Source organism: Streptopelia decaocto (assembly GCF_964273445.1).
Source record: "Streptopelia decaocto genome assembly, chromosome: 11".
In the NCBI taxonomy this organism is placed as follows: Eukaryota; Metazoa; Chordata; class Aves; order Columbiformes; family Columbidae; genus Streptopelia; species Streptopelia decaocto.
The window spans coordinates 8,402,504-8,416,116 of NC_138666.1; the positions used below are offsets into that span (position 1 = coordinate 8,402,504).

The following is a 13,613-nucleotide window of genomic DNA, read 5'->3' on the forward strand; positions in this document are numbered from 1 at the left end:
TCTACTTTTTCTAATTACTCTCAGTAATTATTTGACGTTGCTAATTCTATGTGTAAAAAAATAACCCTAATTTCTACCAGGGACTGTCATTTCTAGCTCAGCAATTTTTGGTTATTAGTCTGTATGATTGTCAGTCTTTCTCCTCCTAAGGAGCAGGACTGTGTCAAGTCCCCTTTGTCCTGACATCAGTTCGTCTTCTGTGCAGCTTAGAGCAAAAAATATGCTGTTACAGTCTATAAAATTACTGTGATTACTCGTCATGTAGCCTTCCTTCAAATTATTTCTTTTTTTTTCCTCTACATGATGTTTTTCATGGAGAACTGAATTTGAATATTCTGAATAATCTGCACTTGTGCCTTAATGTAGATCCCATTTTAAAAAAATTTATTAAAGAATATGAATTTAGCCTTGAAAGGAGAGCATGAAGAAATCAATCCAGCCTGGCATCCTAGAACTCAACTGTAAATTTTGTATGCTGCCTCTACTAATTATTGGGGCATATATACTGTTTGTTCCAGTACAGAGTATGCTGTGAAAGGCCTGAGCTAATGTCTTTGTATTTGCTTAAATTAACCAAATAGTCTCCCAAGTTTGTAACACACAGAAAAAAATCAAAGCATTAAAACAATTACACTGATACTTTTGTATAATTTTCTTCTCTGTGTATAGTAATAAGTATTTTAAATGGTTCAAATTAGGGAGTGCTATATAGGCAGCAAGTACCTGATGCTCTGTAAGTGGGTGATGCTTTTGTTTTAACATTCTCAAACTCCCACCATAAGTCTCAGGGATTTTCTTCACTTAGGCACTAAGAATACTAAATATTTGAAGTGGAAGACATACAGACATGAGACAGTTGAATTTCTGCAGTTACACGTAAAATAAGCAACTAGAATTTATTTTCCTTCTATTACAAGGCAGGGACTTTTCTTTGAGGGCTGAAACATTTTGCACAGATTTTTAAAAATCAGGGTGAGCAGCCACTTTTGCAGCATATATGTGAGGCGGGTGAATTGCATGAAGCTGCTCTTCACCAAAAATATTTCAATGGCCAGGTTTTCTTTGACATAAAATAAATAAGGGTTGGCACTTCAGCTCCTCACACTTTGTGTGATGTCTCCCCACAGTTTCCTTGAGCATCTTGCTGAATCGAGGCTGGATATCTGGGAATCTAGAAACGCTATAACTGACTCTAGGAAAAGAACTACTAGTGAGGTCTTTTCCATTCTGACTTAATATTAAAGGACGGGTCTAAATCAAGACTTTCATTCGTACATTCGTCAGTAACATTTTAAAAATGTAGATTTTATTAGTAAAAATCATTTTGATTTAAATAAATAAAATTTGAATTTATGCACAATAGCTTTTTCTGTACAGGTGTGAAACTGCGTTATTTTATCTGGGACTGTCACAGCATCCTTGACATATAGATCAATGTTATAAAAATATACCTGATCTTGGTTTAAAACAGGAGCCACTCCAGAGTTTTCTGTAGGCAGCTCAGACAGCTTAGGTAGACCGTGTAGAAGGAACAAACTCTACAGCAGGAAGAATTGTTGGTACAGATTCACTTGAGTATCTTCAAAAAGGATGCGCGGCATCAGAAAACGGTGCATTTGGATTATCCAGCATCACGGCTCCGTTCCAAGCGCATCTTTAGAGGGACTTTTGCATCAGTTATGACATCCCTTTGCGTGCTCTGCTCCACAGCAGCGTTTCTCACAGAGTTTGACGAGCTCGGACACGATGAAAACGGAGGAAGCCAGTCCGGTGAGAAACAGCAGGTCTGCCGAGGGGAAACAGAGCGAGTGATGTTTGTGCTGGTGTAACTCCGTAGCATGGCCTGGCTGTGCTTTTGCCAGGTGTAAAATCAGAGAAATGAAGGTGGTAAACAAGGAGTAGCCGTACAGGCTGCTGGAATCATCCACTTGAGTGGTAACCTCTATGTCAATAATTTGGGATCACTGAGCCCTGCTTCTAACGAAGGGCCCAATGCAGATGCAACACAAAGCAGCGTGGTAGAGTTTGCTTGGATTAAAATGGTAAAACGCTCATTGTGCTTCAGCTAGGGAACGTTTACCCCGCTTTTGCAAAATATACTGACTGCACAATGGTTCTACATAGATTTATGTAAAGAAATATCATCACACAGAGCTCGTAGAAAACCTTGGCATGTCTGCACTTACATGCATTTATGTGCAGTAAATCAAAATTCAAAACCTTGGGCAGGATAATATAATTAAATACTAGTACTATTTGTGTATATATATATATATATGTATATATATATATAGGTATGGGAGCTGTTGATTGATTGTCCCTACCAGCAATCTGCTGGGAGCTATCATATAACAGTTTGGCAATCCCATCTGCTTTTTAAAGTGGCTTTAAAGACAAAATATATTGTTTATTTTGCAACTTACCGAGCACTGCTAAGTTCTCTGTCTGGAAGATTTTTTGTAAAGGAGGGACATATATAACAGCCAGCTGTCCCAAAAATGACCCGAGCACAGAATACAAGAACATGCGGTTTCGAAAAAACCCTATTTCAAAGATCAGCTTTGTCTAGAGAAGGGGAGAAAAAAAAAAAAGAAATAAGAAAAAGAAAAAAAAAAAAAAAAAGAGGTAACATTTCTCACCCTCCTGTTGGTACTTGAATGTCACACTGTTTCTTTGCATGTAAACTCTTCACTTTTTGAAGTTACATGAATGCTAATTTAGAGCTACATAATTCAAAGTGTAATTACAGTTGAACTATGACAGACAACTATTTATAAAGAAGATAAAAATCATGCTGCTTTAAATGACATTTTTAAAAAAACCCTTCCTGTGCAAAATACTAGAATTCTAATGGTGGTGTTTTGCTGACAGAGCGATCTCACCTGAGAGCGGCATGTCAGGGCATTGAAGAGGTCAAAAAACACAAAACAGGTAAAAGTCATTGTTGTGGTTCGAGGAGTTATGCCACTTTTTGGATTCTGAAAGCACATGTCAAAATTCAGGGGTCAGTTAAGCCTTACAAAAATACATCAGTTCAACGGGTGAATTAAATATTCTCCTTAATGACCTCAGTCAATTTGAAGTGTAGTAAAGCAAAGGAATAAATCTATTAGAGATAGCATTAATTTCTCTCTGCTAATTGTTGAGTTTATTATCTTATCAACCATGTTTTAAAGGGGAATATGAGGAAAGATTATTCTAAATTAAGTCACTTAAACTGTTATAGGAACAGTCCCTATTTACAAACAGCAATCTACAGTACTAATGTACTTGGCATTTCTACTTCTATGGAAGTCTAGAGGTGAAAAGTACCTTAAAGCACTGATACCATATCAAGTAATAGTTTTCCTATTTCAGATAGAAAATTGGAGGCAACGCAAGACGCCAGAAGGAGAGGTAGGAGCTGATGCTGGTTTTTTAACCCTCTGGATGTATTTTACAACATCCTTCCCATGCACTTCAGAAATTGCCCTTCACTTTGTTCTGCACCCTGAGGAGAACAAGATAGAACTGCAGATTTCCTCACCTCCTTCCAGAAGACAAAGAGGGTTCCACTGATGATAATTACAGCTGACATGAAGATTTTCAGGATCAACGATTTGCTGAGTATAGTGTCAGTGACACATCGGGGTGGCTGCTTGATGGTGTCCTTATCAACAGGTTCAACTCCCAAGCTGCCTCAAAGAGAAGCACAGGGGCATGTTTACACAATGCAGATCATCCTGAAATGGTACTGCTGATTGACCAGGATGCATCTGGAGGATGAAATTATTTGAAGTACAGCATGAGAGACACCAGTATTCTGGCAGGGCTACATAAGGCCCCAAATTTGCCAGCGAGACTTAAGGCAAAGCTCTTTTTTTCACATAACAAGCTGTGAAAATGATCTATTAGACTACCATGGTGTATCATAGCGGTAGCCCATCCCAGACCGACAGCTAGCTGTGAGATTGTGGCCAACAACCCTTCCATGCTTTCGAAGTAGTGATTGTAATTATCAGTATCTGTAATTAGCAGGTGGATGATTTTGGGGCATATACCCCCTTAGGTACCCAGTGTTCCCTTGGCAGTCAGATCTGCAGGGCTACTAGCCAGTGGTGCACTCAAGACAAAAGACCATTCGTTCTCAGAAACTGGAATGATTAAGGGATTCCAGCATAAAACAGGAATTAGTAAAACCTCAAGTAAAACTGAAGTAAATGCTTTTGCAGGGACTGAGGGAACAAAAGCATAACTTGTCTTATCTAACCACCAAATGATTGGCACATGGATAAGAAATCATAATGGCTTGTGTTCCTAAACCAAATTCAGACATATTAAAACCAATAATATTTTGCTTATTTAATTCTTCCATACCTCTGGGCTGGTGGCCCATCCATGATGATGTTGATCCATAAAATCTGCATAGCATTGAGTGGATTTGGTAGGTTGAGCACTGTTGACAGAGTAATTAGGCTCAAAGCCGAAATGCTCCTACAAAGGACAAAACAAGACATTATTCTGCATGGCCTCACCCAAAAGGTTCTTTCATTGGAATTGAAGGAAACGGGAACTTACGTGCTCAACTGGAATCGGACAAAATTTTTTATGTTGTAAAATATTCCCTTTCCTTCTTCTATTGCACTCCTGAAAGAGAGAGAAGAGTTTATTAACTAGCACTCACGCTATTTTACATTTAGGTCCCTGTAACACTTAAAAGATGAGTTGTATTCTCTAGCCCTTCTTTCAGTTGAAATTCAGACTCAGCTTGAGGAGTACATCAATGCAGCTTCTCAGTTAAAATTACTTTATCAGGACTAGTAGATCTGAAAAGCCTGGTTTGTATGGCCAGGTCTTGGCTTACAAAGCAGGCACGTGAACCTATTTATATCCTCACTCTGCCTACTCTCTCTGTTACGAACCAACAGAGCATTGCAAATTATGTCTCTCCTCTGAGCTTCTTGGATGAAGCAGAGAGCACAAGTTATGACCTACTCAGACTTCAAGGCGCTTTCAAATCCCCGCTTAGCTACAGCAATGAGAAACCAGGGGTTTTAGATGAAAGGTGGCTTTGTCCCTTCTGCTGGAAACAAAAAGAGTCATTCCCATGTATGCAGCTGAAAATGAGCCAGACCCACACTGGGTATCTCCACTTACTGCCCGTTGGCTTCCATGTCCTGTGTCTTGTGTTATTTCTAGTCACACAGTAGACTTGTTCCAATGGACAGCCAGAAAGCAGCTGAAGTGAGAAAGTGTCTGACAGCAAGAAAGTCGCTAAACCTACATTACTGTGGAGAAGTCATCGTCCACAAGGATCATGTTGGCAGCCTCTTTGCTGACGTCTGTACCAGCTTTTCCCATTGCGATCCCGATATCGGCAGATTTAAGGGCCACGGCGTCATTAACGCCGTCTCCTGTCATTGACACAACAGCACCAGTCCTCTGCAAAGCCTGTGAGAGTGGAGACATGACAGTTCTGAAGCCAGGAGAAGATAATTAAGTTGACAGTCACAGGATTTGCACATAAAATTGAAAGAGAAGAAGTGCTACCCTATTTCCCCAAAAATAAACCCTACCCCAAAAATAAGTCCTAGCATGATTTTTCAGGATTTTTGAGGATGCTCAAAATATAAGCCCTAGTCCAAAAATAAGCCCTAGTTACAGTCATTAGAAAGTCAATTTAAATAGTGTCCAAGCAGCTACACATGTGAAAAAGTAAGCATCTTTTGGAGCAAAAATTAATATAAGACCCTGTCTTATTTTCAGGGAAACGGGGTATGTGACTTTGAGGGTAAGCCAGACTCAGCAGCCCACTGAGGACAAAACTTAGACCAAGAATTAAGAGACTGGATTTTCAGGAGTGTAAAGAAATCTCACAACTCCAGCAGGAGTTAGAAGAGGGGAGTAAAGTCCTCAGAAATCATTCTCCTGATCTTACTCTTGCCAATACCTCACTAGTGTCTTCCAAATGACCCAGGCCAGATCTGCAAGAGAAATGCTAATACCTTCAGTGTAAATAGTGCCAATGTTCTAGTTTGGGTTTTACAGTCCTTTAGTTTGACCTGATCCTGCCTTGGAAGGCCAGGTGGTCTAGGGGACTGAGCACCCACCCCTCCCCTTATATCTTGTTTTTGTGAGGCATACAATGGATTTGAGAGGCTCTTGGTACCTTTATGATTTTCAGTTTGTGCTTTGGACTTGTTCTGAAGAAAATGGAAACCTGAAAAATAATAAAAAGAAATATATATACAACCTTGTATTAGAAGGATGCTACTGGAAATAGGCCTTGTTTTTGTAATCAAAACCATTACATTTTTGACAGTGGACGATAGCTCTGCCTCTGGCAATTGGTCCAGCTCTTCCCCAGACATGGCTTTCAGCTTCCCATTGCAGAGACCAATATTCTGTCCTGCAAAGGAAAGCCCAAATGAGATCTGCCCGTCAGCTTTGGAAAAAAACAACTATTTCCTGACTCAAAAGAACAGAGGTGGCAATTAAAGAATTTACTGGGAAATATGTCTGAACCTGGAGCATCTGACAGGGCACCCAGCGCAAAAAGCAGAGATACTCCCACTCCAAATATCAGTGGAGTCTATAAACCAAACAATGCCATCTGTCTCATGTAAGGATCTTACACTGAGATTTTGCCATTTCTGGCATTAAAATAATGGAATTAAGTTACTGGAATTTGGCCCATAGGTCATAGCTGCTCTATTACTGCATCTAACATGGTTTGTTTCAATGGAAAAGCAAGAACTCAGTGGCATTTAAAACCTCTATTGCACACACAAAAAGAATGATAAAGTTGATTATTAGGTGACATAACATTTGACTGATCTGACAGACATAATATAGACCCACAGGAAAGAAGTGAAGTTTGCTACCTATGGCCACAGCAGTTTCCAGGGCATCTCCAGTGATCATCTTCACCGATACGCCAGATTCAAAAAGGACTTGAACAGCTTCTCTCACTCCTGCCCTTGGGGGATCAATTATTCCAACCAGACCTAAAAATGTTAGTTTGCCAAGTTCTGGACCTGAAGCCAAAGCAAGTACTAGAAACAGAGGGGAAAAAAGAAGACAAGACTAAATTATTAATAATGCGTTTCCATACATTAAAATGAACATTTAGAGGAGATATTAAGTTGCATTTTTTCAGCAGAAAAAGTCACTTAAAGCAGATCATTAGTCATTATATTCAGATCTTGTATAGACACAAAAGTTTGGTCCACTCAGATAATACCAGTTTATCTAAATCAGAGCATTTCTGTTTCACACATTTCTCTTAGGGTTTATCTCTTTCTAATTTAAAGCTGCCTACCGAGTCTTTCCTAAATGTAGGTGGATTAAACTGGTACAGAGCAATGTTAGACACTGTTAAACTACTATGTTAAACAATAGCGCTTCTGTAACAACTTACAACTTTTTAAAAAATCTAAAAATGTGAAATGTAAATTCAGCCAATGAAACTTCCATAGACTCTGAACGTTTTGTCTCTGTTCTTGGTGCCTAACCATAGAATTCAATCGTTCTTAAATCACTTGGGGATATTTTGCCAGGGCTTCCTGTCAGTGTTGCTTTGATGATTAAATCACAAGGTCGCAGCAGCTGCCTGGACTAATCACTTTTTTTCAGAGTGCTAATTTGCCATTCACAGCAACAGATGATTCAGATATGGTAAAGCAAGCTCTGTGCATGAATTACCAACCGCAAGACAGAGGGCTGGAGAATATGTATGTTAACTATACCATCTTCCAGACCTGGCTGCCAAAACTTGTTCTCATCTCCATACAACCTGGGAACATGCAGAGGAGATGGTGTCTTTGTTATTGCGTGAAAGTCAGACATTTCTGAAAGGATGTTTGAGCGATGAAGGAAACGACATGCATATAAACACTTGCGTGGGCTGTGCACTGACATGCAGTCAGGATCAAAAGGAGATCGTTAGACCTGGTCCTAATAAAGAATTGAACCAAACTTCAAATAAAAATCTCAGTGCCCAAATCCATGTTCTGAATCCCTTTCAAACTTCCCTTTCATTGCCCTTGAAACAACTTCTCCAAAAGCAAAACTTGGCAGAGCAGCTAAGAACCCTTGGATTGGGTTCTGCACAAAACTTTTCCATGCAACACTCAGACCATATCCCAGGCAATCGCAACGCTTCCTGCAAGAAAAACATTCACCATTTCCAGTGCTCCTTTCAATCTCACTTATTTAAACCCAGAAAAAAAAAAAAAAGATTAGCAGAAAGCAAGCAGCCAGCAGACCAAAGACATGGCCCTTGGCAAACTCTCATAAGTATTATGAAGAGATCACACAAGTGATGCTAAGGACCGAGGCACTGTCCATCCTAACCAAAACAGATAAGGAAAGCGTTAGGGCTTAAGCTTAAGGGACACAGAGAGTAATGACTGACCACGTAGACCCGAGGAGCCCATTCGTTTTTCCTCCTGCTGGTAGAAGGCTTTCTGCTGGGGTGTGAGCAATAATGAGATGCCACCACTGTTATACAGAGTGCAATATTGGAGAACTTCTTCAAATGCTCCTTTCATAAAGTAAATATCTTCCTGGTCCTTTAAAGTAAGGAGATAACATACTTTATCAAACAAAAAAAAAAAAAAAAAAGAGGACATTTTAAAAATACTGATAATGCATAAGGCTTTACATCTTAGGTAAAAAAGATCTTTTGTTTGCTCTTTTACCTGGTTTGTAAAATGCCCAGGTGCATGTATTATTTATCAGATGTGATATTTTTGCTCTTGCCGTTTTTCTTGTTCAGCTGTCTCAGGCAGAATGGTAATGAAAATGTTGGTGAGCTTTTAAATGGAAGTACAATATCAGCTAAAATGAGCTCCTTAACCACTACGGGAAAAATGGCCAACATTTTCTTCCAGACATCATATCTTTCTTCCCCTGTCAATTACCTCTGAAAGGCTTTTGTTTTCCTGCTCAGACCACTACACAAAAAGTATTATCTTCTCCTGTTTAAACACAGCTTTACAAGCTAAAATTACACCCAAGTTGGGAATTTTGAGGTTTGTTCAGTTTTCTCCTGACATAGTTAACTTCTGAAAACATTATTTGCTAAAGAGATACCGTTCCATGTCCATTGTTGAGGAGCATAATTAGAAACATGAAACCAGCCAACACCACTGTTTGCTTTACCTGGTTTTTCAGCGTGCATTTCACAGCCATCCACTTTTGTTCAGAGCTAAACGGAATTTCCTTCTTTCTTACATAAATATCTTTTATGTCAGCTAATTCCATCTAAAGCAAGGTAAAAGAAAAAGAGCACTGTCATGCCCAACAATGCCAAAGCTTGTATATACTTTCCATATTACAAACATTGACTGTTGACTGTGTTATTCCAGGCAGTCACATACCACAGAGCTCAAGAGAAAACAGGGGGAGAGTGAAACTCATACTTCAAATCCATCTTTTCCTTTTGGTGCCTGATATGGGATAAATTAAACTGGATTTTGATGCTTGATCCCTGTTGACTTTGCAAGAACTTGGGAGCTGCACTGTTGTCTCAGGGGCTTTGGGTTGAAGGATGTTCGGGTCCTTCCCTTAAACTTACAGCCAAGCAATGGGCAGAGCAGATTTATTGCCGCCCAAGCTCAGGCTCCCCCACGTTACTTATTTCCCAGCCACCCAACTTGGAAAATTGGGGAAGTAAAATGTCACTGTTTTACCAAAAAAACCCGAAACCACATGATTTCACTGTTATAGTTACAAGCTTTACAAATAAGAGGTAAGCACAGATGTTTGCAGGTTCATCATTTAATCAGGCACCTTCTGTGCTTTACAGCCCACCTGAGGTCCATGGACCAGGCTGCGTAACATCGATTAGATGATACCTTGAGGCATTTTACAGCCTTCTGCCTGTAAGCATGATTGCAATGCTCATAAAAACATCTTGGTTTACATAATCGTGACTAGAAAAAAAGCAAAGGCTAGGAGATGACCCAAATTGAGAATGACCCTCTGCCATGCTTTCTAGTATGGCCTAGTTTTGCTCATTTTTCACTCTTTGTCTTCCTCCTGAACTCTTAATTGACATGTGCAGAAAATATGAAAAGGGCAGTCCAGTGCGAGCCCAAAATAAATCCATTATGTAGCATATTTGAGGAAATTGGCCTAACAAAACAATTATTGCTGTTAGCACAGAAGCTCAGGGAAGGTGTTTGTCCATGACAAGAGGTTTGCATGGTAGAGGTGCACACCTATGACCTTAGGGAGAAAAGACAAGATTTAAACCAGTCTGGGGACTTTAAAGATGTCTGATCACTGCTGTCAGACCTAACAATTCCAGCTCTTCTTCTTCTTCTTTTTTGATTTCTGGAAACTTTTAAATCTTAACAATCTTACCTTCATCGCAAGGGCAATGAGAGCTCCTTCTGTGGGCTGACCCATCACGCTGTTTTTCCTGATAATGGCATTATTGACTACACAACCAGCCTAGAGAAAGGGACATATTTACATGGTTTATTTTTTTTCATAACTAATTTAATAGTTTTTCCATCTCTTTAAATGAAATAATGGAATATTGGAGGATGAAAGCAGTCACATCCCAAGAGATGTGCTATTCCCCATAGCAGCATCTCTTGAGATCAGTCCTCATGCTTTCTAAACCCCCTTAATACATATGATACAATAATATTTTGTTAAAATATTATGTTTTGGATAAATTAACATACAGCAAAAGCTTACATATATCTAACAAGCTTGATTAATCATGAAAATGAAAACTTAATCTCTCCTACTACTGCTGCTAACAAGCACTGTGGATGAAATCAGACTTCATCTTCATTTGAGATTCCAGCTTAGATCATTTCACTACCCAAAGACTCCACTTTAGCTTACAGTTAAATGCGCAAGATTTTATTTAATGCTAACATGAAACCCAGAGACCATCATAGGACATTTATAAATTGACTATGTAGCTAGCAAAAGCCTACAATCTGTCCACATTAAACACCTTAATGTGGTAAAATTAATTGATCTCTCCTCTGCCAGAACTGTCTTTTTATCCAAAATGTCACTGACACTTTAAGCTTCTGCCTCTGGTCTCTCCCTACATGTGTTATGATTGCTGCCTTTCACCCATAAGCTTCAGGTATTATATCGCAATTACTCAGAGATTTCCACCAGAATTCTTAAACAAGACAGTTCATTGTAGAGTTACAAAAGTGGCTGTTTTTTCCACAGTCATTACCCAAAGTGATCTGTGCAAATGAAAACTGAATGTAACTAAGAAAAGTTGGTTCATAATTTATACGTACCTCTACTAGTTTCCCAACTGAGACATTGGAAAATTCTTTAAGAATCTCCTTTGATGGCAGAAGATAAACATTTCCATTTCCATTGTAGCCCACCCCACTGACCTGAGGAAGGGAGAGACAGAAAAAGCAAATTTCCCAGTGCCAGCAGGACTATATTGCATCTGTATACTATGGGCTGCACTTGGGCAAAGTTCTGATTTTGAAGTCACACTGGGATTATTCTTTCCAGCTCAAAACAATTCTTATAGGAAAGGCTGCAGATAATGAAAGTTTATATTACAATAGCTGTATAGGAACAAATAGAATCAGCTTGTCTTATAAAGAACTTGTCCGTCCTGAGTTCAGAAACCTCTCGCAGCTCAGTCAAGAGATACAGCCCTTTGGTAGCAGTGGGGTCACTGGTTTTACCCTGCTGATGACTGGCTGTGTCTCCACTGCCCTACATTTTGCATGCTCGCATTCTACACCCACTTTGCACACAAGTAAACGAACCAAGCGGATCAGCATCCACAATGTTTGCAGAGAACAGCAGATGATGTCAATGAACATCTTTGTTTATGGCATCTGAGCAGCTTTTGTACACTCAGCCCCACCTCTACCTGTTTCCAGCACCTCAAAAGTCTCTTTAATGGAACTGGTGATGTGCAAGAAACTGCTTGTTTTGGGACTGGCTCAGCAGCCCTCGTTTGGACCTCGATGAACTAAAACCAAATTGGCCTTGCTGAGCTGGAACAGGAAAGTCCGCATTATGGCCTCAGCCATACCTCTGCCTGGAACCCATCCGAGGTCACGAGCCGAGTCACCGTCATCTCGTTGGCTGTCAGAGTCCCCGTCTTATCTGAGCAGATGACATTGCAGCAACCTGATGCAGAAAAGTTTTTAATCAGAACTAATAAATAATGCAACTGAACAACGAGCTTCAGGGCCCCAGAAGAGGGAGAAAGTGTTTTCCTAATGTTACTCGAACTGCACCAGTGAGAAAAGGGAGAAAATACTGAGAAATGGATGCGTTTCCTAACAGGGCCTTGTAAGGAAAGGGTTTGAGTGCACATCAGGGTATTGTGCACATAATTTGGATGTGAGATGTGGTAGGAAACATCTGGAGAGGGCCATATTGTGTGGAGCATCATATGGTGGGCAGTCAGAGAAGGTACTGATCTCCTGGGAGTCAATCAATGTTTCCCAGCTGCAATATCACACAACAGAACAGCTGTTGTATTCTGAAAAGACATATCAAATTCTCACTCTGTCACATGCTTCCTCAGATGGGCCATTTAACCCTTTGCCTCTCTATATCAGGAATAACAGCCCTGCCGAGGAATTGCGAGTGTAGATGTGTTAAAGACTTATTAAAAAAACCTTAAAAAAAACTGCAGGAGGAGCGGCCCCACTTGTGCTCTTCTCTGTGACAATTCTGCTTCAGTAAAGGACATTTCTTCCAGGGCCCATTTACACCACAATACAGCAAAGGGGTGAATTGGCAGAGTCACCATATTCAGGGTGGTTTCCACTCCCAAAAAGGGGAAAAATGACTTTAATGCAAAAAAGACTCCTTCCATATTTGAATATCTTCCCTGGCTCTGGAGATGACCACACAGCTTGGGCACAGATGCTGTCAGCATGATGATCACCAGACAAAAGCCTGGAGCCAATAAAGCAGATTGGGCTGCAATTAAATTAATTACAGTTTTGAAGGATTCGCACAGAGCAAAGCTATCACCTTCAATATTTTTTAGTTATTTACAATGAAAGAATCAGATAAAAAAAGAAGGATTATTTTCTTCCTTTTCAGAAGTTTTACAGACATGGCACATTTAATGCGTGGGAGAGAACAGGTTTTGCTGTGCTTAGACTGTTTTGCAGAGTCCTCGGGCATCTGGCAGTTACGCCTATTTGGGCACAGCCCTACCAGAATGAAATTCTTCATGAGATAAGGCTTTTTCAGATGTTCTGGGTCACAGCAAATACAATAAAATACAGGTGATAAGATTCCTTAACCACAGAACAAACAAGGGCGGTTCAAACAATAGCAGCATTTCCAAGGAAGTTGGATTTTAGCTGAAGGATCTGGCTGTGCAGCAGATTTGTGCAACTGCATGGGCCAGGCTTGGCATTAAATGTATTTTTTAATGAGTGGTACTAAATGCACAACGTCTTCTCTATACAATGGCCATACTGACCAAGGTCAGAGTAGCAAAGCCTGGGTTAGAATGACCTCAGGACAAGGGCAAACTTGAAGAAAAGAGAAGGTGGAAGAATAATTTCATTATGGTTCATTCTGCCCTGCAGATGCGAGGATGGGCTGGACACCTCCTCAAGGTCCTCTCTGTCCCTGTTTTCCATCATTCT

The 13,613-nt window shown here is 40.0% G+C and overlaps 2 protein-coding genes across 21 annotated transcripts in view; both read right to left on the minus strand.

The window, feature by feature from the left end:
* KLHL36 (kelch like family member 36) overlaps nucleotides 1-1,478 on the minus strand; it is a 107,629-nt gene extending 106,151 nt beyond the window's left edge. For 3 of the 4 annotated variants that reach the window (XR_014185173.1, XM_082063164.1, XM_082063156.1), the window contains exon 1: nucleotides 1,452-1,478. The gene's annotated coding sequence lies outside the window, so the exon portion shown is untranslated. The remainder of the gene's footprint in view (nucleotides 1-1,451) is intronic. The other variant, XM_082063165.1, reaches the window with a different exon arrangement.
* ATP2C2 (ATPase secretory pathway Ca2+ transporting 2) overlaps nucleotides 1,285-13,613 on the minus strand; it is a 29,940-nt gene continuing 17,611 nt past the window's right edge. For 15 of the 17 annotated variants that reach the window (XM_082063139.1, XM_082063153.1, XM_082063152.1 and 12 more), the window contains 15 exons: nucleotides 12,029-12,126; nucleotides 11,265-11,366; nucleotides 10,351-10,440; nucleotides 9,145-9,246; nucleotides 8,396-8,552; nucleotides 6,864-7,034; nucleotides 6,291-6,388; nucleotides 6,149-6,199; nucleotides 5,264-5,430; nucleotides 4,558-4,626; nucleotides 4,357-4,473; nucleotides 3,527-3,674; nucleotides 2,883-2,978; nucleotides 2,424-2,565; nucleotides 1,652-1,786 (listed from right to left, as the gene is read on the minus strand). In XM_082063139.1, the coding sequence (XP_081919265.1) occupies nucleotides 1,674-1,786; nucleotides 2,424-2,565; nucleotides 2,883-2,978; nucleotides 3,527-3,674; nucleotides 4,357-4,473; nucleotides 4,558-4,626; nucleotides 5,264-5,430; nucleotides 6,149-6,199; nucleotides 6,291-6,388; nucleotides 6,864-7,034; nucleotides 8,396-8,552; nucleotides 9,145-9,246; nucleotides 10,351-10,440; nucleotides 11,265-11,366; nucleotides 12,029-12,126 (1,721 nt within the window). In that variant the 3' untranslated portion in view covers nucleotides 1,652-1,673. Of the gene's footprint in view, nucleotides 1,787-2,423; nucleotides 2,566-2,882; nucleotides 2,979-3,526; nucleotides 3,756-4,356; nucleotides 4,474-4,557; nucleotides 4,627-5,263; nucleotides 5,431-6,148; nucleotides 6,200-6,290; nucleotides 6,389-6,863; nucleotides 7,035-8,395; nucleotides 8,553-9,144; nucleotides 9,247-10,350; nucleotides 10,441-11,264; nucleotides 11,367-12,028; nucleotides 12,127-13,613 lie in introns of those variants that run through there. The other 2 variants (XM_082063137.1, XM_082063138.1) reach the window with 2 other exon arrangements.